Below are 24,671 nucleotides of genomic sequence, written 5' to 3' on the forward strand. Positions count from 1 at the left end.
AGGAAGATCTTTCATCCCTGGAGGCTGGTGGAGCTCAGAGAGGAGCCGAGCTCTGCCAACAGGATGGTGTTTTGCTGCAAATCTCCCCTTGGGCAGGATGATTTAAGGAGGTTCTGAGCTATAAGGGAAACAGTTCATTTCTTTGCTGAATACTGGTTCAGGATGGAAGGGGCTGTGCTGCTGGCTGGAGAAAGGAAAATATGCTTCTTTCCTTGGAGGGACTGAGGTCATGACTCAGTATTTTACACCTGAAGATTTAACCGTTGTGGTTGTGACACATCTCCGCACAGAGGAGGATCCACCCCCTGAGATGAAGTTGCCACCTCCAGAGCTGCACATTCTTCCACTTCCAGAAGAGAAGCCACCGCTGAGTATTCCTCCTCCCATTCCGCAGCTGCCTCCAATGATGCTTCCTCCTCCGACCGCACATACTCCCCCTCCCATGCCACTGCTGGCTCCAAAGCCACCAGCTCTGCCTCCAGCAATGGTGGTTCTGCCTACCACAGCTGCAAGAGAAGGACAGGCTCACTGTACATCAAGTGACAGCCTGGGAGTCCTCATGAAACCCAGGGTAAAAGCCATTCTGCAGAGAAGACGACGTACAGATACTTACAGACATTTACGTTGGACAAATTATCTGCACAGAGCCTGTGTAGGGAAAGGAACACAAGTTGTAAATCTAATAAAATAGAAAGCAATTAAGTTCCATGCAATTTCCTAACAACTCCTTTTATTTCCTGTTTCATTTAACATCACTCAAAACCACTGAGAAATATTCCCTGTGGGGACCTAATTTCTATTCTGGGCTTAAAAACTTGGGGAAAAAATGAAAGTAAATCAGATATCAACAATAGGTTGTGAGAGATGATTAAACCTCAACCTGTCCCAATGAGAGACAGTACGTTGGCCAGACCAACCTGACAGCAGGTCTCACCTGTTCTCCTCTCCCTCCAGCAGCTTCCTGTACATGGCAATCTCAACGTCCAGCGCAATCTTGATGTTCAGCAGCTCCTGGTACTCCTTCAGCAAGCGAGCCAGCTCCTCCTTGTCTTTGCTCAGGGCACATTCCAGCTCTTCCAGTTTCCTCCTAGCATCCTTGAGGGCCATCTCACCCCGTTCCTCAGCCTCAGCAATAGCTGACTGCAGCTGATGGTTCTGAAGAAGAAAAAAGAACTTTCTCAGTTCCCTTCAGCAAAAACACCCCCCACTGGAGCAGCCCTTACGGCACAGACTGGAGAGAAAATAGGCAGGAACCATCAATCTCCTCCAAAGGACCTGAATTTCAATGACTACATTTCCCTCGTGCTGTCCTTAGCACACCACCCAGCTCAGCCATGACCCAGCCTGATGCCATTACCCAACAAGATACCAAACAGCCCCTACCTGCTTCTTCACGTTCTCAATCTCAGCCCGCAACCTCTGGACATTCCTGGTCAACTCTTGGATCTCTATCTTGGTGTTGCGGAGGCTGTCCCCATGTCTTCCAGCAGTGTTCTGCAGCTCTTCATACTGATGGCATGGAGACAAAAGCAGCCGTCAGTGACACAACCTATCCAGAACTCAGGCGGTTCCCTTGTTCTGTGCCAAGGAAGGCATGACTTTGACTGCTTCCCAACTCACCCGGCTCTGGTACCAAGCCTCAGCTTCAGCTCTGCTGTTCTGAGCAATCTGCTCGTACTGGCGCCTGACCTCCTCAATGATACTGTCCAGATCCAGGTGCCGATTGTTGTCCATGGACACCACCACAGACAGGTCCCGGCTGATTGTCTGCATCTGAGCCAGTTCCTACAACCAAGACATGAGTTAGCCTGACCATCTGAGAAGGGCAGAAAAGAGCAGCCAGTCCAGGCAGCCTCTCCAGACCAAATCCACATGGGACCTCCACGTCCAACCTCAGTGTCTTTGGCCACCACACACCTCATTGCAACTCCAGCCAGCCCAGAGGAAGGGAGAGCACTTACCTCCTCATACATACACCTCAAGAAGTTGATTTCATCAGTCAGAGCTCCCACCTTGGCTTCCAGCTCTACTTTAGTCATGTAGGCACAGTCCACATCCTAAAGGAAAGATCACACAGATAGACAACAGCTTTGTCCCATCCCAGAGGAGCTGTTGGCAACCAGTGCCTCCTGTTGGAAGCCGCCCGTCTTGGTGCTGCCTCCTTCCAATGTCTTTGCAGCCTGTTCCCCCAAAACCCCTCTCTCCTGGTCCCTCTGTGACTCACCTTCTTGAGCACCACAAACTCGTTCTCAGCAGCGGTGCGCCTGTTGATTTCTTCTTCGTACCTGTTGAAGGGGACAAGACGAGTCTCTTGGACTGTTCATCAGTCAACCCATGGAACCCCACCTTCCCTCCATGGCAACCTCGGCCCCATTTCTACAGAGCTCCACAGCAAAGGGAAGACAGTGTGGGAACCTCCAAGCTGTCTTAGCTCTCCTGTCTTGGTGCTCATTTCTTCCTTAGTCTGCCACTGCACTTACTTGGTTTTGTACTCCTCCACGTATTGCCGCATGTTCTGCAGCTCCGACTCCAGCTGTCCCCTCTGTCCCAGGAGAGTCTCCAACCTCCTCCTCAGGTTCTGGATGTAATTTTCAAAGATGACATCGAGGTTCTTCCTTGGCCCCGAAGGCCCTTGCTGTTGGAGGAGCTCCCACTTGGTGGAGAGGACCTTGTTCTGTTGCTCCAGGAAGCGGACCTGAAAGCCCACAAAGAGGTGTGTGAGATACTCACCCGGGGAGACATCACACTACTGAAACCTCCTCCTTATTTGGCAGGCCAACGGAATCATCTCCCAGATCTCCAACAGGACTGTGGCTAGTTGAAAGCCAGTTTTCCAAGAGAGGGATTCATCCCTTCTTTCTCCTCTTTTTTCAATTATCCTTGAATTTCTCCTCTTTTCTCCTCCTACATTTATTATCTATTGGAATTATTACACTCCAGATTTACAGTATATTGTCATTTCCAATTGCAAATTTTGACCCACATTAATTTGCAGAAGCATCAGATCATTTTCTACCTTCCAGTGAATGAAATCCCGTATGTCTCAGTATTGGAGAACATTCCTCTTATCAGATACAATAAGTATCTGCCATATATTTATGGCATATACGCCATATATTTAAAAAACTATGAAGCACATTTATAACCAATGTTCTCCCAGTGCAGACAGTCTAAAGAATACTCATCTGTACTTGATCTGGAATAAGGAACAGTCAGGAATTAATTGAAAGCTCGTTCCTACAGTCTAAGATCCTTGAGAAGAAATTATCCTTGAAAAAGGACAGACTTAAAGAACCGCTTAAGATAACTGACGATATCATGATCAGTTTGGCCTGACTGCACAGAGAACACTAGAGAGAAAACCTAAGGAATAATTTGGATCAACTAAACCTAGAGAAAGTCCTTTGCTTTCTCTGTGGATGTAAAATTTTTACTTTTCCTTAGGACACTCCATAGAAACACTACCAGCCTTCCAGACCTGGCAACAATGAGCTAAGAAGGACAATATTTCCCCCTCCACAGCACAGAAAAGTTCCTCGGGGTCCCCATTCCCAAGCAAATACAGTTACAGCCTCTCACCTTGTCAATGAAAGAGGCAAACTGATTGTTAAGAGTCTTGATCTGTTCCTTCTCCTGGCACTTCACTTGTTGGATCTGAGGATCGATATCAACATGGACCGGCCGCAGGAGGGTTGGGTCAACCTGGACCGGTTGGATGCCTCCAGGGAACCCAGGGCCACCTCTCACAGGACCACCAAAGCTGCCTATTCCTCCACCAATGACACCTCCTCCAATGCTGCCAAATCCTCCTCCATAGCCTCCACCAAAGCCACCAATTCTACATCCATATCCACCGCCATAAGAGCCACCCATGGAAATTCTTCCGCTGCCACCCATGTTATGGAGGCTCCTGCTGCTAAAACCTCCACAACGTCCGCTGCCTCCAATTCCCCTGGATGTGGAGAACGAGCTATAGCTGATCCTGGTTCTGCCCCCACTTCCTCCAAAGCCACCACCGATGGCAGAACAAGAGCTGTATCCCCTTTTGCTTCCGACTCCAAAGTTTCTACAGATTGACTGCCGAGACATGGCTGTTCCTTCCAAGCAGAGTTGAAGAGAGCAGAAAGACCAACGGAGCTGTGCTGCTGAGGGATAGATGCAGAGAGAAGTGTGCACAGTCTTCTCTGGTTCTGCGGCTTTAGGCATTCCCTTTTATCTGTTTCTGGAGGTGGGCTGGGTCTACAAGGGCGTGAAGAGGAAACAAATTTACTGTCTTCATCAGCTTGGTGCGGTTAACAGATTTTTGCCAAATTGTTGACTCCACCCAGAAATACGCTTTGCAATGCAGAAGAGAATAAAAGAGCAAGAGCATGGAAACAGGTCTCAATGAGTAAGTGGACTTTCATATCTTTATGGCATCTGGAAAAATATGTTTTACAGTGATGTAGTCATGTCTTCCCTCCTCCCACCTTTCTATCTGTTCTTAACGATTTTGCAGTTTGTCTGGATCTAGATCTTTTGCACTGACACTCAATGTCAGGAAAGCATTTTGGTGAAAACCAACTAGAATGAGACTTTCACAATTCCCCTGAGCACACCCCAAATTTCCTTCTGAAGTGGAAAATTGCTGATGGCTTTCCAAGAGACAGTTTCACAGTATGGAGCAAAACCACCACACATTAACGTTTAACAATGGTCAGCATTTTTTTTATCGGGAAAGGAGGTGCTTAGTTCCTTTCCTAAGAGCATCAATTGGGATGGGAGTGCCTTCTTCTAGTGCACATTCCTGCAAAATGTGTCTCCCAGAGTCTGAGATAACCTCGTACCAAGACTCTGAGCACCAGAGTGGAATGAGCAAGAGAACAACGATGTCCAAGCTCCTTCCTTGTGCTTTTCAGGTGGCCACAGGGATTGCCGAACCTGCAGAGGACTGAAAGGACGCTTCAGGCACTACATGCGGTAATGACGACTGAAGACAGACAAATAGCAGAGAAATGCAAATAGGGATAACAGTGACTTGTTAAAATGGTTGGGTTTTTTTTATTTAAGTTGGTAGGGAAATGGTCAGGCTGAGTTCATCATACTTGATCATTCTGAAATAAGGGACAACTAAAAGGTGGAAGAAGATCTGATGCTTTCTTAATTAATAACAGTTAAAGTATTGCTGTATATGAAGTGTGCTTAAAGAGGTATGGCAACTTTGCCCACACCTTTGATCACAGTAAACTTGGGGTGGGGGAGAGAAGGGGTGCTGACCAAATTCTTGTTAGAAAAATGTGTTTTTAAGACAGCAGCTGCTGTTTCAAACTAGAAAACAATAATGATTAATTTCATGCACAAGCTATCTGGCTATGAAGTAGGAAGTTCACCTGAAAGACATCTTGCAGATATATTCTGGATCTCATTAATCAAATATATTTTTAGTTACACATGTGAAATCTAAGAAAAAAACAAACCAAAATTTTCCTACTGCTTAGTTCCAGAAAGTCATCAATAAAAGCCAAGGGAAATATATTTGAAACCTTCTAAGCATTTCAGCAATCCAATATTACACTATATTTAAGCTTACAAAGTGTACTATGCATGTATGTTTGAATTTTCAGAATCACCCACAACACTTGTGCAACTAAATGTTGTTTGAAGGTATCACTAGGTAACAGCCTTCAGCCACAGACACAACCAGCCCAGAGAATCACTTTCAAAAGCCACCAGAGCAATCAGAAACATAAATGCCATTGACTGCCACTGAGACAGAGGCTGCTGGACACCACAGTCCCTTCACTTCACAGGACGGGGCGTAGGGCAGTGGAAATCCTTACCCTTGAGGGGGACTCAAGTCATGGTTGGCTAAGGGTTATCCTACCCTTGAAGGACACAATTCATGGTTGGCCAAGGGTTATCCTAGCCTTGAGGGGGACTCAAGTCATGGTTGGCCAAGGGTAATCCAGATGTGTGTGGCCTGCCCGATGCAACAGGCTGCAGCTGGAGAATGAGCAGCCATCCCTACAGCAGGGCGGGGACACCTCCCCTTTCAAAAGCAGCTTGAATGAAGAGGGACTTATTCCTCAGCTGTCATCCCCAAGACAGAGAGTTAAGGTCTCCACTTCATTCTACAACCCAGTGCACTCGCTCATGGTGAGCAGACCCAGGAAGATGTAGGGTAACTCCATTTTGGGTTAGAGAAAAGAGGTCATCTCTTCTCATGGCCTCTCTCCAGATTGCCAAATGCATGGTAGCTGCCTTTCTCAGTAAGCAGCATGACTTGGTTGTAACATCCCACATGGCGGCTCCAGGACAAGGGAGAAGATCTGTTAAGTCAGCCAAATGCCTGGATGCTGACCACATTCAGCACATACAGATAAGACGCCCAGATTGAGTCACCCTGACGTCTTCAGACAAGATGCGAAGATTATACCAAACCTGGAGTCACTTCAGCCTCCTCCAGGTAAAACTCGATAGACAGCCTAGGCTCCAGCCGGCTGTTCCTTCAGATCTCTTACGCAAGGAGCTGTGCACAGCAAAATCATCAACACCAGGCAAAATGTAAACTCTGCAGAAAATATAGATGGAGACCAAGCCAGGCTGCAGCTTTGGATCTCACACAGCAAAGAGATTCTGGCAGCATAGCGGAGGATGTCGCAATGACGTCTCACAACAATGCCTACAAAGCCGTGTTTCAGATTTTAAAGTATAGGAGAAACACAGTCTTAAAAGAATGAAAACAGGTGACTCTTGCCCCAAGCCAAACCCAAAAGTGCTCTTGGCACAGCCCCAGCTTCTCAGAGGCATTGCCTTCTCATCGTCTTTTGTTTGGGCCAAACCCAGTCACGTTCCCCAGCTCTAGCGCACTTCTGCGGGGCTCTAAAGCAAGTCAACGTCCCTCTTCCAGGAGACCTGTGACCATTCCCCACTGCCTCGCCTGGACCTATTCCGAGGTCTGCAGCTTCCTGACCTGCTACGGGGACACTGGCAGCTCACAGCAGGTTGTTGTGGGACTCCTGAACCATTACTGAAAGTGGTTTCTCTCTCTTTGATCTCTTCTTGTGGTGGAGGAACCGAAGCACGGCACAGATCAAACACACCAGCACTCTTCTCCCAGTCCCCCCTCCTGGAGCTAGACCAACTCTCTCCCTCTCACTCTCCACGTAACAAAGAGACGCTGGGGGAATTAATCGGCTTTTCAGGGAGCTGATGGGTACCTGAGCCCACGGGTTTGGGATGAATCATGCCTTCCCAGGCCTTTACGTTCCCGCTTCTGGTGAAGGAAGGGGAGGATGAGTTAGTGGTTCTCAAGCACTCCTGGTGCTCGTAGGGTGCCGAGCTGTGCAGCCTGCCTGGCCACATCCTACTCCCACACCAGGGGGTAGGTGCTTGGCCAACATCCATACCCATGCTTCCAGGCAGCTGGAAACCCGCCCTCCCACCGCTGTCCACAAGACTCCTACCATTGCCACCTTCCCCTACCACAAACCAAAGTCCACTCCAAGGCAGGAAACTCAGATGAACCGACAACAGCAGACTGATCTGATGTCTGCTCCCACCCTGCTGCTGCCGATTTCCATCATCAATCAACGTGTTTGGGTCTCCACTGGTTTCGCCAGTACGCACTGTCAGCGTTCCTGCATAAATCCCACAGCTTTTTGTTAGTGACGCAGCATGCCCTGTACACAGGTTCTTCCTGCTCTAAAAAATTGAAATCCAAGAGAGAGAGTGTGAGAAAACCCCCTTCCTAGAGCAGCAGCAATTCGTATGTTACCAGACCACTCCAGTAAGATGTGACACGAGCAACGGGGCACTGAGTGCCTCAGTTTGCATGAAGGCTGACTCCTAAATATTGGCACAGGTGAGCCTGTAGCCAGCTCATTGATTCAGAAGGTTCTGGACCCCTCTGTGATAGAGGTTTCCAGACACAACAAATGAAGCCGTCAGCTGTGCAAATGACTGTACTTGGTCCCAAGGATGGGGCTATATCAGGACCTGCCCAAAACTTTAGTGGCCTCCTGAATTCCTCCATCTCGGGCTCCCAGTGCTCCTGCCTGCTCGCTTTTACTGCACATTGTGTGAACTGAGCATCCAGGACCCCAGCACTCCAGGTATGGCTCGTGTTTTCGGGCACTGCAATGACTGATGCGAGTCAAGAGGCAACACCCATGCTTGGACACTTGCCTAGCTCCGTTCACACACCCGTGCAGTTCCCTTCAAAGCACAGTCACGACACATAGAACAGAAGAACAACCCACACCTTGCCAGCAAGTTGCTTCCCCAACAGCAGAAACCTCCTTGCCTAGAAGTGGCTTCCAAAGCAATGACACAAAGACATCGTGAATGTTCTCTGCAATTTATTGAGAATGGCAACATCCCAGGGAAGTAGGGCATACCACAAACAGAAGAGGAAGGGAGGTGGGGACAGTACATCTCGTTCCATGTCACAGGGGACCAGGCACTGAAGAGCAAGCTTTGCTCTCCTTTGAGAAAGTCCACGTGTGTATGAGGTCTTACCAGGTGTCACGGAGAGCAAGGACAAGCGCAACTGGAAGCCGTGGCTCCAGAGGGAGCTCCTGCTTACGGCCCACCTGGGGCTACCAGGTGAGCAAAGCTGCCCAGGTGCTCCAACCTGGGGCAGTTAATCCCGCTGGCCACGTGCCGAGAAGATGCTCCCTCCCCAGCTCTGCCACGGGACGAGTCCCGCTTGCCCCACACCTACCCTCACCCCAAAGGCTAGTGAATGGAAGCAGCGGGATGTACTGCATGCAGAAGCACCCCAGGGATACGGCCATCGAGGAAGGGACATGAGGACAGAGGAAGAAAGAGGAGCTTTATACACGTTTGCCACGAGGCAGCCAGAAATGTACAACACAGCAAGAAAGGCGGAGCAGTTCCCTCCTGTAAATCAGCTCTCCGTGCTGGGTATCCACGTGTGAGACTTTTCTTTGCTCAGGCGGTTATTTCATCACGGGGCTTGGGGCTAACGAGCAGCTCGCCAGGGCTGCTAACGGGATGCGGCGTTGCCACGAGACTCCCCTGATGGGACCGAGCCAGGTAGACGTGCTGGCATGTGGTGGGCCGTGAGGGACACAGTTCGTTTCATTGCAGGACACCGGAGCTGGATTTCAGGAGGTTGGGCTGCTGCCGGGAGAAGAGAGGGGCTGCTTCTTTCCTTTTTCAAGCTGGCCTGGGGGCTCAGAATCTCACTCCTGAAGATTTGACGGAGGTGGTCGTGACGCATCTCCGTATGGAGGACGATCCCCCACCAGAGCCGAAGTTGCCACCTCCAGAGCCGCACATCCTTCCACTTCCAGAAGAGAAGCCACCGCTGTACATTCCTCCTCCCATTCCACAGCTGCCGCCCATGCTTCCACCTCCGATGCTGCTTCCTACTCCACAGAGGCCTCCTCCCATTCCTCCGCCCATGCCGCTGCCGCCTCCGAAGCCTCCTCCCATGCCGCTGCCGCCTCCGAAGCCTCCTCCCATGCCGCTGCCGCCTCCGAAGCCTCCTCCCATGCCTCCTCTGCCTCCAGAGATGCTGGTCCTGCCCACCACAGCTGGAAGAGAAGCACAGGTTACATACAGGCTGTCCACTGGCAGGCTGTGTCTCCAAAAAGACATGGTCTGCTACTACTCCTCAAGGAAACAAATGCAGATACTTACAGACATTGACGTTGGACATGCCGTCATTGCACAGTCTGTGAAAGAAAACACAACCTGTTTATCCCAAGGGAAGTGCACATTTCTTCAGCTGAGAATTTCCCTTTTTTTTACAAGTTATATATACCCTATCCTTTCTGAATTTCCTAATTATTCTTTGAAACAAATGAGCAACCTTGAACTTAACGTTCTTATAAGAAATACCGAATATGTACTTAAGGCTAAGAATTAGAACGTGAGTGACACGAAATTTATCTTTAGAGTGTATGCAAAGATTTTACCCGCACATAGTATAATCTGTCAAGAATTTAGTCAAAGACATAGACAGAGAGGTACCTGTTCTCCTCTCCCTCCAGCAGCTTCCTGTACATGGCAATCTCAACGTCCAGCGCAATCTTGATGTTCAGCAGCTCCTGGTACTCCTTCAGCAAGCGAGCCAGCTCCTCCTTGTCTTTGCTCAGGGCACTTTCCAACTCTTCCAGTTTCCTCCTAGCATCCTTGAGGGCCATCTCACCCCGTTCCTCAGCCTCGGCAATGGCTGCCTGCAACTGCTGGTTCTGTGAAAGAAAAAAGAAAAGCACTTTCTCAGTTCCCTTCAGCAAAAACACCCCCCACTGGAGCAGCCCTTACGGCACAGACTGGAGAGAAAATAGGCAGGAACCATCAATCTCCTCCAAAGGACCTGAATTTCAATGACTACATTTCCCTCGTGCTGTCCTTAGCACACCACCCAGCTCAGCCATGACCCAGCCTGATGCCATTACCCAACAAGATACCAAACAACCCCTACCTGCTTCTTCACGTTCTCAATCTCAGCCCGCAACCTCTGGACATTCCTGGTCAACTCTTGGATCTCTATCTTGGTGTTGCGGAGGCTGTCCCCATGTCTTCCAGCAGTGTTCTGCAGCTCTTCATACTGATGGCATGGAGACAAAAGCAGCCGTCAGTGACACAACCTATCCAGAACTCAGGCGGTTCCCTTGTTCTGTGCCAAGGAAGGCATGACTTTGACTGCTTCCCAACTCACCCGGCTCTGGTACCAAGCCTCAGCTTCAGCTCTGCTGTTCTGAGCAATCTGCTCGTACTGACGCCTGACCTCCTCAATGATGCTCTCCAGATCCAGGTGCCGATTGTTGTCCATGGACACCACCACAGACAGGTCCCGGCTGATTGTCTGCATCTGAGCCAGTTCCTACAACCAAGACATGAGTTAGCCTGACCATCTGAGAAGGGCAGAAAAGAGCAGCCAGTCCAGGCAGCCTCTCCAGACCAAATCCACATGGGACCTCCACGTCCAACCTCAGTGTCTTTGGCCACCACACACCTCATTGCAACTCCAGCCAGCCCAGAGGAAGGGAGAGCTCTTACCTCCTCATAGATGCACCTCAAGAAGTTGATTTCATCAGTCAGAGCTCCCACCTTGGCTTCCAGCTCTACTTTAGTCATGTAGGCACAGTCCACATCCTAAAGGAAAGATCACACAGATAGACAACAGCTTTGTCCCATCCCAGAAGAGCTGTTGACAACCAGTGCCTCCTGTTGGAAGCCGCCCGTCTTGGTGCTGCCTCCTTCCAATGTCTTTGCAGCCTGTCCCCCCAAAACCCCTCTCTCCTGGTCCCTCTGTGACTCACCTTCTTGAGCACCACAAACTCGTTCTCAGCAGCGGTGCGCCTGTTGATTTCTTCTTCGTACCTGTTGAAGGGGACAAGACGAGTCTCTTGGACTGTTCATCAGTCAACCCGTGGAACCCTGCCTTCCCTCCATGGCAACCTCGGCCCCATTTCTACAGAGCTCCACAGCAAAGGGAAGACAGTGTGGGAACCTCCAAGCTGTCTTAGCTCTCCTGTCTTGGTGCTCATTTCTTCCTTAGTCTGCCACTGCACTTACTTGGTTTTGTACTCCTCCACGTATTGCCGCATGTTCTGCAGCTCCGACTCCAGCTGTCCCCTCTGTCCCAGGAGAGTCTCCAACCTCCTCCTCAGGTTCTGGATGTAATTTTCAAAGATGACATCGAGGTTCTTCCTTGGCCCCGAAGGCCCTTGCTGTTGGAGGAGCTCCCACTTGGTGGAGAGGACTTTGTTCTGTTGCTCCAGGAAGCGGACCTGAAAGCCCACAAAGAGGTGTGTGAGATACTCACCCGGGGAGACATCACACTACTGAAACCTCCTCCTTATTTGGCAGGCCAACGGAATCATTTCCCAAATCCTCAACTATGGCTCATTCGAACATCCAAGCTCCTAAAGTGCATGACAATCATTATTAAATTTTGAGTCATTCTGAACTTCTCACTTTGGGATAAACAGATGTTGCCAATACAAAACAGCATCTCTATTTTCCATAGCATCAGTTTTGGACATTGGTATCATCTTTGCAGTAGTGAAGTCAAGAAAATAATTATTTTTTTCATCTAACCTCACGTAAATTCTCTTTACAAGGGATTTTGTACTTCTTTGGTTTCTATTTGAAATGAAAATAACCAAGACTGGTGGAAATGTATTTAACACTCTGAAGTTTATAGAATCAGTTCCATGAAAAGAATGTTTCATCAAAAAGAAAAGCATAGTCATGAGAACTCTTAGGACAACTAAATAGACGATGATGACTTTACCCCGAATCACTAGAAATTAGGCTGAAGAGATGACTAGGCAAGAGAATCTACAGAATGCCCTGCAGATGTTCTCTTTAATCTTCCATTAGCATGAAAACCTTGTCTATTGTTCAGTATTACTTAGAAAGACCTTAACAACAACTTTCTGCTAAGGCATCAGTCTTGCAAACTTTAACAAGTACTTGTTGGTAGGGAAAAAAATGCCCTTTCCACACCACAGGAAAGTAATTTAAAATGCCCACCTCCAAACAATCACAGTCCTAAATTCTCACCTTATCAATGAAGGAGGCAAACTGATTGTTAAGAGTCTTAATCTGCTCCTTCTCCTGGTTTTTCACTTGCTGGATTTGGGGGTCAATCTCAACATGGACTGGCCGCAGGAGGCTTGGGTCAACTTGCACTGGGTGGATGCCTCCAGGGAAGCCAGGGCCACCAAAGCCACCCATTCCTCCACCACCCATTCCTCCACCACCCATTCCTCCACCAAAGCCACCCATTCCTCCACCACCCATTCCTCCACCACCCATTCCTCCTCCAAAGCCACTCATTCCTCCACCACCCATTCCTCCACCACCCATTCCTCCACCAAAGCCACCCATTCCTCCTCCATAGCCTCCACCAAAGCCACCCATTCTGCCTCCGTATCCTCCACCGCCATAGCATCCACCCACAGTAATTCTTCTGCTGCCACCCATGTTATGGAGGCTCCTGCTGCTAAAACCTCCACAATGTCCACCTCCTCCACCTCCCCTGGATGAGGAGTATGAACTGTAACTGATCCTGCTTCTGCCGCCACCTCCTCCAAAGCCACCACCGATGGCAGAGCAAGAGCTGTAGCCCCTTCTACTCCCGCCTCCAAAGCTCCTGCAGACAGACTGCCGAGACATGGCTGTTTCTTCCAAGCAGAATCAAAAATCAAGAAGAGCAGAAAGACCAGCGGAGCTGTGCTGCTGAGGGATGGATGCAGAGAGAAGTGTGCACCGTCTTCTCTAACTCCACAGCTTCAGGCACTCCCTTTTATTCGCTTCTGGAGGTGGGCTGGGACGGCATGGGCGTGAAGGTGGAAACCAATTTATTATTTTCATCAGCACAGTGTTGTTGACAGATTCTCAGCTGAGCTTTTCCATATTTGGGCCTGCCTAGAAACACACCCTGCAATATAGAAGTGAGTAAAAGAACAAGAACATTGAAACAGGTCTCAATGACTAAGTGGACTTTCATATCTTTATGACATCTTTGGAATCAACTTTTACAATAATGCGCTTTTCTGCAGCCCCTTATTGGATTTCCAGCCTTCATTAATGGTTCCCAATAATTCCAGATACCGATCTTTCCAATCAAAACTCCAGTGAAAGGAGAAGTTTTTATGAAATCCCAGCTATAATATAGCTTTCACAATTCCTTAAACACACCCTAAATCCCCTTTTTATATGTAAAATTGCCTTTGGCATTTTAGTAGTTTCCCAATCTTGAACATGAACTCATGACACCAAAGTTTGAAGAGACTCAGCATATTCTCCTGCTAGAAAGGAAAAACATCTCCCTGGAGTGCACGTGGTGTCACTTTGAATGGGAGTGTCTTCTACCTGTGGATTAAATTCCCTCCAACTGTATCTCCCCAAATCTGTGACAACTAACTGGGACCTTGGATGATACTGGAGCAGAGCGAGAAGACAACTTGAATCATCACTCTCCTTCGCTGTGCTCTTCTGAGGGCGATGGATAATGACAACCTGTGCAAGAACGAAGGGACATGTCGGACAGCTGCTTCAGTGGTGATGACTGGGGACCGATAGAGAAGCACTACAGAAGCAGAATGACAGATGAACAATTCAAGATGGTGAGGAGTTCTTGCTGCTCAGATGAATGTTGCTGACCTCCTCTTTACCTGGTTATTTCCAAAGATGAAACAACTGAAGTGGAAAAAACTGTTGAGAAATGGAGCTGTTACAAATTCTAAGGCATAGTATATCCTCTTGATTTCAAATATTCTGTTGCTAAAGGAACATATTTTAGAAATGTATTCTGTAGGATGTGTCTGAAATAAAGAAGCTTATTTTTGGATTGCATGTAAATAATTACTCATAAATTTCCAGATTATGATAGAAAATATATAATGCTACTGATGTGCAGTGTTCTGAAGAAACTAGATTATAGGTTTTGGTTAAGAGGAAACTGACATCTGTAAATACTATTTTAAAGGCATTCTGAAGGTATTATCTGTCTGGATATTATCAGTCAAATATATCTTTAAGTTAATGAATGAAATATAGAGTATCTCTAGATAATAGCCAGCACAAGTAAACAAAAAGTGACAGAGAAAATATACATTGCAGATCTTCAAAAGCTTTAAAACAAAAATGAACAGGAATTTAAGGTCATTCAAATGACCTAATCATGAACATATACATTCATGAGGAGTTTTCAGAATCTCCTGTAAGACTTGTGCAACTAAATGTTGTTTGAAGGTATCACTAGGTAACAGCCTTCAGCCACAGACACAACCAGCCCAGAGAATCACTTTCAAAAGCCACCAGAGCAATCAGAAACATAAATGCCATTGACTGCCACTGAGACAGAGGCTGCTGGACACCACAGTCCCTTCACTTCACAGGACGGGGCGTAGGGCAGTGGAAATCCTTACCCTTGAGGGGGACTCAAGTCATGGTTGGCTAAGGGTTATCCTACCCTTGAAGGACACAATTCATGGTTGGCCAAGGGTTATCCTAGCCTTGAGGGGGACTCAAGTCATGGTTGGCCAAGGGTAATCCAGATGTGTGTGGCCTGCCCGATGCAACAGGCTGCAGCTGGAGAATGAGCAGCCATCCCTACAGCAGGGCGGGGACACCTCCCCTTTCAAAAGCAGCTTGAATGAAGAGGGACTTATTCCTCAGCTGTCATCCCCAAGACAGAGAGTTAAGGTCTCCACTTCATTCTACAACCCAGTGCACTCGCTCATGGTGAGCAGTCCCGGGAAGATGTAGGGTAACTCCATTTTGGGTTAGAGAAAAGAGGTCATCTCTTCTCATGGCCTCTCTCCAGATTGCCAAATGCATGGTAGCTGCCTTTCTCAGTAAGCAGCATGACTTGGTTGTAACATCCCACATGGCGGCTCCAGGACAAGGGAGAAGATCTGTTAAGTCAGCCAAATGCCTGGATGCTGACCACATTCAGCACATACAGATAAGACGCCCAGATTGAGTCACCCTGACGTCTTCAGACAAGATGCGAAGATTATACCAAACCTGGAGTCACTTCAGCCTTCTCCAGGTAAGACTCAATATCAAGCCTAGGCTCCAGCCATTCCTTTAGATCTCTTACACAAAGGGTTGTACACAGCAAAATCATCAACACCAGGCAAAATGTAAACTCTGCAGAAAATACAGATGAAGACCAAGCCAAGCTGCATCTTCGGATCTCACACAGCAAAGAAATTCTGGCGTGAAACTCAAGAGGGAGCATAGCGGAGGATGTCGCAATGACGTCTCACAACAATGCCTACAAAGCCGTGTTTCAGATTTTAAAGCAGAGAAGAAACAGTCTTAAAAGTAAGAATGAAAACAGGTGACTCTTGCCCCAAGCCAAACCCAAAAGTGCTCTTGGCACAGCCCCAGCTTCTCAGAGGCATTGCCTTCTCATCGTCTTTTGTTTGGGCCAAACCCAGTCACGTTCCCCAGCTCTAGCGCACTTCTGCGGGGCTCTAAAGCAAGTCAACGTCCCTCTTCCAGGAGACCTGTGACCATTCCCCACTGCCTCGCCTGGACCTATTCCGAGGTCTGCAGCTTCCTGACCTGCTACGGGGACACTGGCTGCTCACAGCAGGTTGTTGTGGGACTCCTGAACCATTACTGAAAGTGGTTTCTCTCTCTTTGATCTCTTCTTGTGGTGGAGGAACCGAAGCACGGCACAGATCAAACACACCAGCACTCTTCTCCCAGTCCCCCCTCCTGGAGCTAGACCAACTCTCTCCCTCTCACTCTCCACGTAACAAAGAGACGCTGGGGGAATTAATCGGCTTTTCAGGGAGCTGATGGGTACCTGAGCCCACGGGTTTGGGATGAATCATGCCTTCCCAGGCCTTTACGTTCCCGCTTCTGGTGAAGGAAGGGGAGGATGAGTTAGTGGTTCTCAAGCACTCCTGGTGCTCGTAGGGTGCCGAGCTGTGCAGCCTGCCTGGCCACATCCTACTCCCACACCAGGGGGTAGGTGCTTGGCCAACATCCATACCCATGCTTCCAGGCAGCTGGAAACCCGCCCTCCCACCGCTGTCCACAAGACTCCTACCATTGCCACCTTCCCCTACCACAAACCAAAGTCCACTCCAAGGCAGGAAACTCAGATGAACCGACAACAGCAGACTGATCTGATGTCTGCTCCCACCCTGCTGCTGCCGATTTCCATCATCAATCAACGTGTTTGGGTCTCCACTGGTTTCGCCAGTACGCACTGTCAGCGTTCCTGCATAAATCCCACAGCTTTTTGTTAGTGACGCAGCATGCCCTGTACACAGGTTCTTCCTGCTCTAAAAAATTGAAATCCAAGAGAGAGAGTGTGAGAAAACCCCCTTCCTAGAGCAGCAGCAATTCGTATGTTACCAGACCACTCCAGTAAGATGTGACACGAGCAACGGGGCACTGAGTGCCTCAGTTTGCATGAAGGCTGACTCCTAAATATTGGCACAGGTGAGCCTGTAGCCAGCTCATTGATTCAGAAGGTTCTGGACCCCTCTGTGATAGAGGTTTCCAGACACAACAAATGAAGCCGTCAGCTGTGCAAATGACTGTACTTGGTCCCAAGGATGGGGCTATATCAGGACCTGCCCAAAACTTTAGTGGCCTCCTGAATTCCTCCATCTCGGGCTCCCAGTGCTCCTGCCTGCTCGCTTTTACTGCACATTGTGTGAACTGAGCATCCAGGACCCCAGCACTCCAGGTATGGCTCGTGTTTTCGGGCACTGCAATGACTGATGCGAGTCAAGAGGCAACACCCATGCTTGGACACTTGCCTAGCTCCGTTCACACACCCGTGCAGTTCCCTTCAAAGCACAGTCACGACACATAGAACAGAAGAACAACCCACACCTTGCCAGCAAGTTGCTTCCCCAACAGCAGAAACCTCCTTGCCTAGAAGTGGCTTCCAAAGCAATGACACAAAGACATCGTGAATGTTCTCTGCAATTTATTGAGAATGGCAACATCCCAGGGAAGTAGGGCATACCACAAACAGAAGAGGAAGGGAGGTGGGGACAGTACATCTCGTTCCATGTCACAGGGGACCAGGCACTGAAGAGCAAGCTTTGCTCTCCTTTGAGAAAGTCCACGTGTGTATGAGGTCTTACCAGGTGTCACGGAGAGCAAGGACAAGCGCAACTGGAAGCCGTGGCTCCAGAGGGAGCTCCTGCTTACGGCCCACCTGGGGCTACCAGGTGAGCAAAGCTGCCCAGGTGCTCCAACCTGGGGCAGTTAATCCCTCTGGCCACGTGCCGAGAAGATGCTCCCTCCCCAGCTCTGCCACGGGACGAGTCCCGCTTGCCCCACACCTACCCTCACCCCAAAGGCTAGTGAATGGAAGCAGCGGGATGTACTGCATGCAGAAGCACCCCAGGGATACGGCCATCGAGGAAGGGACATGAGGACAGAGGAAGAAAGAGGAGCTTTATACACGTTTGCCACGAGGCAGCCAGAAATGTACAACACAGCAAGAAAGGCGGAGCAGTTCCCTCCTGTAAATCAGCTCTCCGTGCTGGGTATCCACGTGTGAGACTTTTCTTTGCTCAGGCGGTTATTTCATCACGGGGCTTGGGGCTAACGAGCAGCTCGCCAGGGCTGCTAACGGGATGCGGCGTTGCCACGAGACTCCCCTGATGGGACCGAGCCAGGTAGACGTGCTGGCATGTGGTGGGCCGTGAGGGACACAGTTCGTTTCATTGCAGGACACCGGAGCTGGATTTCAGGAGGTTGGGCTGCTGCCGGGAGAAGAGAGGGGCTGCTTCTTTCCTTTTTCAAGCTGGCCTGGGGGCTCAGAATCTCACTCCTGAAGATTTGACGGAGGTGGTCGTGACGCATCTCCGTATGGAGGACGATCCCCCACCAGAGCCGAAGTTGCCACCTCCAGAGCCGCACATCCTTCCACTTCCAGAAGAGAAGCCACCGCTGTACATTCCTCCTCCCATTCCACAGCTGCCGCCCATGCTTCCACCTCCGATGCTGCTTCCTACTCCACAGAGGCCTCCTCCCATTCCTCCGCCCATGCCGCTGCCGCCTCCGAAGCCTCCTCCCATGCCGCTGCCGCCTCCGAAGCCTCCTCCCATGCCGCTGCCGCCTCCGAAGCCTCCTCCCATGCCTCCTCTGCCTCCAGAGATGCTGGTCCTGCCCACCACAGCTGGAAGAGAAGCACAGGTTACATACAGGCTGTCCACTGGCAGGCTGTGTCTCCAAAAAGACATGGTCTGCTACTACTCCTCAAGGAAACAAATGCAGATACTTACAGACATTGACGTTGGACATGCCGTCATTGCACAGCCTGCAAAGGGAAATTGGTAAATTTTAATTACCAAACAAAAGAGGCATTGTAAAAACTCAGAACTGTATTTTCGTTATCAAAACATTTTCCTGCTTCATCCTTATCTGCAACTTTGGTATCACTAAAATATTGTATTTATAGTATCACTATATTTAAGGCAGGAAGTCCTTGACAATTCCTCTTTACAATGAGGTTCCTCCAGATTTGAGGTTCATTAAAAAATTTGCACATAACAGAAATGAAATAGTTATACCACCTGTAGTGAACATGGTATGCCAATTATCAATCCTGACCACCCAGAGTGCAAATTGCCATATCTACCCATTTTAACCAAAAGAGCTGGTCTGAGATTACACCATTAATGTCAAAACTCAAGGCATCCAGCATAGTTCATGACATCCCTCTCAAATCAGAGGTCAAGAGTTTACCTGTTCTCCTCTCCCTCCAGCAGCTTCCTGTACATGGCAATCTCAACGTCCAGCGCAATCTTGATGTTCAGCAGCTCCTGGTACTCCTTCAGCAAGCGAGCCAGCTCCTCCTTGTCTTTGCTCAGGGCACTTTCCAGCTCTTCCAGTTTTAACCGAGCATCCTTGAGGGCCATCTCACCCCGCTCCTCAGCCTCAGCAATAGCTGCCTGCAGCTGCTGGTTCTGAGGAAGACAACAGGGCACTTTTTCCGATCTCATTTTGTCACTTAGGATCAGCCCTCAAACCCCAAGTGGAGAAGTCAAGGAAAAAAAGGAAACATCTACATGAAGTAAACAAGGGGTTGTTAAGAAACCATTTCTGCCCCACACATGGTCATTTGTAATCCAACCTGATACCAGCATCCCATGAGACAGTAGCCAACCCCTACCTGCTTCTTCACGTTCTCAATCTCAGCCCGCAGCCTCTGGATGTTCCTGGTCAACTCTTGGATCTCTATCTTGGTGTTGCGGAGGCTGTCCCCATGTCTTCCAGCAGTGCTCTGCAGCTGTTCGTACTGATGGCACCAAAACAAAGTAAACCTTCAGTGAAACATTCCTGATGCCTAGATGAGATTTGTCAACAGCTTCGTAGCTCAGGTGCTGCTACAAGGACCTATCATGTTGGTCATGGATGCCCATGTAAAAGATGGTTCTGAGACTCAATTACTGGTTTCAAACTTTGAAATCGATCTTAGTGACACTAATAAGCATCCCTTGGCTTCTGAAAAGCTACTTTGGGCAAGCATTTACTAGCTAAGGTACATTTGGGGGTATCTTTATTGAGACACTTGTACGGTGCATCAAAGTGAGATTCTGAGCACCTTGAAAACAGTGAGTCAGATCCCTCAAAATCAACACAATTCCTCTTGAGACTTCCTCATACAAGCTCCAGCACCATTCGCTTGAAGAAATGTCTCACATTGTCATAAATTATCTGCGAACTCTAGCCATCACCCAGGGTTCCCTAACTGCTTCCCAACTCACCTGGCTCTGGTACCAAGCCTCAGCTTCAGCTCTGCTGCTCTGAGCAATCTGCTCGTACTGGCGCCTGACCTCCTCAATGATGCTCTCCAGATCCAGGTGCCGATTGTTGTCCATGGACACCACCACAGACAGGTCCCGGCTGATTGTCTGCATCTGAGCCAGTTCCTACAACCAAGACATGAGTTAGCCTGACCATCTGAGAAGGGCAGAAAAGAGCAGCCAGTCCAGGCAGCCTCTCCAGACCAAATCCACATGGGACCTCCACGTCCAACCTCAGTGTCTTTGGCCACCACACACCTCATTGCAACTCCAGCCAGCCCAGAGGAAGGGAGAGCTCTTACCTCCTCATAGATGCACCTCAAGAAGTTGATTTCATCCGTCAGAGCTCCCACCTTGGCTTCCAGCTCTACTTTAGTCATGTAGGCACAGTCCACATCCTAAAGGAAAGATCACAGAGAATAGTTTCGTTGCCTCTTGGAAATCCTTCAGGATCATGGAAATTACAGTCTGTGCTGAGGGTAACAGCTGTGATGGTGTTATTCAATTATGGAAATTAAAACCAAGGGACTTCAAATATCATCCCACAGATCCTACAATGTCTACAAATTCCCGTTCAAGAGGGAGTCCCCTCCAAGCACAGATGAAGCCTGGTATTTGAGCGATCACTTTGTAGTGCATGTGACTCACCTTCTTAAGCACCACAAACTCATTCTCAGCAGTTGTGCGCCTGTTGATCTCTTCCTCATACCTATGGAGAGTAAAAATACAACCTGTGTTTCCTGAATTTTCCTGCCTAAGGCCACACTAAGCAAACTAAAAGGAAAAAAAAAAAACCAGAATAAAATACTTAGACTGAAAAAACTATGTCCACAATTGCCATAAAAAGCGTGTGCATGAAGAAAAACGACTGCCAAGCTGCTTGTGTTGCTTTCTGGGTTAGACTGTCACTGCACTTACTTGGTTTTGTAATCCTCCACGTATTGCTGCATGTTCTGCAGCTCCGACTCCAGCTGTCCCCTCTGTGCCAAGATTGAGTCCAGCTGCCTCCTCAGGTTCTGGATGTAATTTTCAAAGATGACATCGAGGTTCTTCCTTGGCCCCGAAGGCCCTTGCTGTTGGAGGAGCTCCCACTTGGTGGAGAGGACCTTGTTCTGTTGCTCCAGGAAGCGGACCTGAAAGCCAACACATGGAGTATCCACCATCACATGGGGAACAACAGCAGCAGCCAAGGCATCTCTTTCATCACATAAAAAGGTTCTCCTTTGCACAACAGTGAGAGAACTGGTTAACGTCTCTTTTTTTTTAATTTCTGTTCTTGCCTAAACTGCAAGATAGGGAAAAGGAGGAAATTTCTAAGTCATATTCGAGTCAAAGGAGCTTTCAAATATAGCACCAGCTCCAAGTACATTCCCATCATGGGTAGTGTAGAAATCTTAGATTTCTAGTCTAGATTCAAAAGCCTTGATATTTGAAAACAACAATAAAAAAATTATATTAGTGAATCCTTAAATGGGAGGGTATTAGGAAAGAGAATGGTACAGGAGGGAAAATTTGTGCCTGAAACCTGCAGAAGTTTGGAGGCGTTGAGCCTGCTTGCAAGAATAACCTATTAGTTGAACCTGGTGCAACAGGCTAGATTAAAGCCCTGAAGACATAGCTTTGATCTCCTATGGATGAGAGATTCTCATCTCTTCCCTAGCAGTACTTAATAAAAAGACTCTGCTCAAGCTTCTCAGCCTGCTGATATTTAGCTCAAAAAGGACAACATTTCTGCAGAACTTGCAAGTTCCTCCCAATTTTGACCCTTAATTAGACACAATCCCACCCTCTCACCTTATCAATGAAAGAGGCGAATTGGTTGTTAAGGGTCTTGATCTGTTCCTTCTCCTGGTTTTTGACTTGCTGGATCTGAGGATCAATCTCAACATGGACTGGCTGTAGGAGGGTTGGGTCAACCTGCACCGGCTGGATTCCAGGGCCACCTCTACCGGGGCCACCAAAGCCTGGTCCACCAAAGCCACCCATTCCTCCACCACCCATTCCTCCACCAAAGCCACCCATTCCTCCACCATAACCACCCATTCCACCACCATAACCACCCATTCCACCACCATAACCACCCATTCCTCCAAAGCCACCCATTCCTCCACCACCCATTCCTCCACCAAAGCTGCCTAGTCCTCCTCCATAGCCTCCACCAAAGCCACCCATTCTGCCTCCATATCCTCCACCACCATAGCATCCACCCATGGAAATCCTTCCACTGCCACCCATGTTATGGAGACTCTTGCTGCTAAACCCTCCACAACGTCCGCCACCTCCAAATCCCCTGGACACAGAGAATGAGCTGTAGCTGCTCCTGCTTCTGCCGCCACCTCCTCCAAAGCCACCACCGATGGCAGAGCAAGAGCTGTAGCCCCTTCTACTCCCGCCTCCAAAGCTCCTGCAGACAGACTGCCGAGACATGGCTGTTTCTTCCAAGCAGAGTCAAAAATCGAGAAGATCAGAAATATCAATGGACTTGTGCTGCAAGGAGATGAGTGCAAAGAGAAGGGAAGTCAGTCCCTCTGACTGGAGGGCAGGAGATGCTCTCTTTTATCTGTTTCTGGAGGTGGGCTGGGTTTGCATGGGCGTGAAGGAGGAGACAGTTACTGTCTTCATCAGCGTGGTGTGGTTTACAGATTTTCATCTTCAATTTGCCAAACATTGACCCTACCCAGAAACACACCCTATAATGCAGGAGAAAATTAAAAAAGATACAACTGTGTCTACAAAATGGTAGCACTCAATGACTAAGAAGTCTTATGCTTTTGCGGTAAAGTAACAGCCTCCCTAGGATATACTAGTCTTTTTTTTTTTTTTTCACCTTTCATCCATTGTGGTTGTTTCCCTGCTTATGTTTATCTTTATTTTGATCTTTCACTCCAAAGCCCCATGGCAGGCAAGCGCTGTAGTTCATGCCAAGTTGTAGCATGGCTTTCATAATTCCCAAAACACACCTATGTTACACCCTTAGTCGTCTTCTTACATGGAAAATTGCCCTTGGCTTTGAGAAGTAGTTTCTCAATCTAGAGCCAGGGCTCAGCAAATTGCATTTTGATGAGGCTCTGCGACTTTTCGATAAATAAAACCTTACCAGAAACAAGGTACCGGAGCAATGTTGGCACTGGAAATTCATTTATTGTTGGACAAAACTCTTACTGAAAGTGAGTCCTGGAGTCTTCATGCCAGGATAGTCTCAGCACCAGTGAAGAAATGCCACGAATGTCACAGATGGGAAATCTGTTTAGGATTTTCTGAAGGCTTCAGGACTGTGAGAAGAGCCAGAGAAGACATCAGGAACCCAGCTGCTACGGTGGGAAGTGTGGACAGACGGACAGATGGCTCTGAGAATAGACAGAGAGAAGGAGGCATGCAAAATCATGCTGCCCACATAATAAATCCTGTAACTATTTACATGCAATTAGCTAAGCAGAGGATGCTGGAGAGCTCACCTCGTTTGTAGAGACACATAGAAATGAGGAGAACAGAGGGTACAATAACTTTCACTTGAGGAAATGCATGTTTTTCAGCTGCCTGGCTTACTTCAGTATTTATATGCAAATATAATTTTGGCAGACATACACACTTGCGAGCTGTGTTGAGCCCTCCTTCAAGAACACAGGTAGGTATCCTTTTTTGAGCTTATTTGAAAGCAGTCACCAGATTTTAGAAAGGCAGAAGCTGATCAGAATACTCTGGTTTTGATGCCATACTAAGAAAGGATTAGCTTATGAGTTAAACATGTAGTAATAAGGCTATGACCCATCATGCATTCATCCCTTTGTCTTGCAGAAGCCTGCTTATCAAATAACAATGTCTCATTTTTAAATTTTAATTAGGAAAATCCTTTTTTTATTAGTTTTCAACTTTGAAAAACCACCTAAGAACTTCTGACGTTCAAAAATCTTTATGACTATGGAGGCATCTAACTGTGCTGGTAGCTGTCTAGCAAAGTTGTCAGAAGTTCCCACAGGACACGGGCAATTAAGCGCATCTTGAAAATCCACACCAGCAACTCTTGGTATCTTCAGATGTTTAAATACCTCTAAATATATCGCCCAGACACCTATTTCCAAAAGTGCCTAGGGACCTGGACCGTGGCGTAACGCGCAGCTCAACTGGCATTTCCACCGAAAACATGGCCGTCCCTGCAGAGCCTGCTCGTCCCACCTCCCTCCCCAGCACCAATGTGGATTCCTGAGCACACGGCGAAGCAGATCAGGGGAAGGATAGGGCTAAAAAAAAAAAAATATAATAACAACAAGTCACTGGGGGAGGGATGGGTGAGGACAGGTGTTTTGGTGGTTGTACATCATGGTTTATAGACAATAAATATGTGGGCTGGGGAGGTCCCGTATGGCTTGTTGGTCTTCAGCAAGACATTGTCTCCTAAATGCCACAACT

The 24,671-nt window shown here is 48.3% G+C and overlaps 3 protein-coding genes across 3 annotated transcripts; all 3 read right to left on the reverse strand.

The window, feature by feature from the left end:
- Positions 1-234: 234 nt before the first annotated feature.
- On the reverse strand, positions 235-4,206 carry LOC126046731 (keratin, type II cytoskeletal 6A-like). Its single transcript, XM_049819520.1, has 9 exons — positions 3,580-4,206; positions 2,481-2,695; positions 2,225-2,285; positions 1,962-2,057; positions 1,621-1,785; positions 1,384-1,509; positions 935-1,155; positions 614-648; positions 235-506 (listed from the first exon to the last, which is right to left on the reverse strand). Exons 1-9 carry the CDS (start codon positions 4,204-4,206, stop codon positions 235-237), a joined length of 1,818 nt encoding a protein of 605 aa, XP_049675477.1.
- A 4,974-nt stretch (positions 4,207-9,180) lies between these two features.
- Positions 9,181-13,140, reverse strand: LOC126046728 (keratin, type II cytoskeletal 3-like). Its single transcript, XM_049819517.1, has 9 exons — positions 12,526-13,140; positions 11,533-11,747; positions 11,277-11,337; positions 11,014-11,109; positions 10,673-10,837; positions 10,436-10,561; positions 9,982-10,202; positions 9,649-9,683; positions 9,181-9,542 (listed from the first exon to the last, which is right to left on the reverse strand). The coding sequence occupies exons 1-9, from the start codon at positions 13,138-13,140 to the stop codon at positions 9,181-9,183; spliced, it is 1,896 nt and encodes a 631-aa protein (XP_049675474.1).
- Positions 13,141-18,272: 5,132 nt separating this feature from the next.
- On the reverse strand, positions 18,273-22,691 carry LOC126046726 (keratin, type II cytoskeletal 3-like). The gene is made up of 9 exons (XM_049819514.1): positions 22,059-22,691; positions 21,183-21,397; positions 20,913-20,973; positions 20,567-20,662; positions 20,226-20,390; positions 19,631-19,756; positions 19,204-19,424; positions 18,741-18,775; positions 18,273-18,634 (listed from the first exon to the last, which is right to left on the reverse strand). The coding sequence occupies exons 1-9, from the start codon at positions 22,689-22,691 to the stop codon at positions 18,273-18,275; spliced, it is 1,914 nt and encodes a 637-aa protein (XP_049675471.1).
- Positions 22,692-24,671: the final 1,980 nt, after the last annotated feature.

This window comes from Accipiter gentilis, chromosome 16 (genome assembly GCF_929443795.1).
Source record: "Accipiter gentilis chromosome 16, bAccGen1.1, whole genome shotgun sequence".
Lineage (NCBI taxonomy): Eukaryota > Metazoa > Chordata > Aves > Accipitriformes > Accipitridae > Astur > Astur gentilis.

Bases quoted from the DNA above. Each gene is read 5' to 3' on its own strand.
- LOC126046728 (XM_049819517.1), bottom strand. From the start codon at position 13,140: ATGTCTCGGCAGTCTGTCTGCAGGAGCTTTGGAGGCGGGAGTAGAAGG. The intron at 9,684-9,981 runs GTACCTCTCTGT...TTTCTTTCACAG, and splicing joins CTGGAGGGAGAGGAGAACAG to ACTGTGCAATGACGGCATGT. The intron at 9,543-9,648 runs GTAAGTATCTGC...CTTCTCTTCCAG, and splicing joins CATGTCCAACGTCAATGTCT to CTGTGGTGGGCAGGACCAGC.
- LOC126046726 (XM_049819514.1), bottom strand. From the start codon at position 22,691: ATGTCTCGGCAGTCTGTCTGCAGGAGCTTTGGAGGCGGGAGTAGAAGG. The intron at 19,425-19,630 runs GTAGGGGTTGGC...TGTCTTCCTCAG, and splicing joins TTGAGAACGTGAAGAAGCAG to AACCAGCAGCTGCAGGCAGC. The intron at 18,635-18,740 runs GTAAGTATCTGC...CTTCTCTTCCAG, and splicing joins CATGTCCAACGTCAATGTCT to CTGTGGTGGGCAGGACCAGC.
- LOC126046731 (XM_049819520.1), bottom strand. From the start codon at position 4,206: ATGCCTAAAGCCGCAGAACCAGAGAAGACTGTGCACACTTCTCTCTGC. The intron at 1,786-1,961 runs GTAAGTGCTCTC...TCTTGGTTGTAG, and splicing joins TGAGGTGTATGTATGAGGAG to GAACTGGCTCAGATGCAGAC. The intron at 1,510-1,620 runs GTGAGTTGGGAA...CCATGCCATCAG, and splicing joins AGGCTTGGTACCAGAGCCGG to TATGAAGAGCTGCAGAACAC.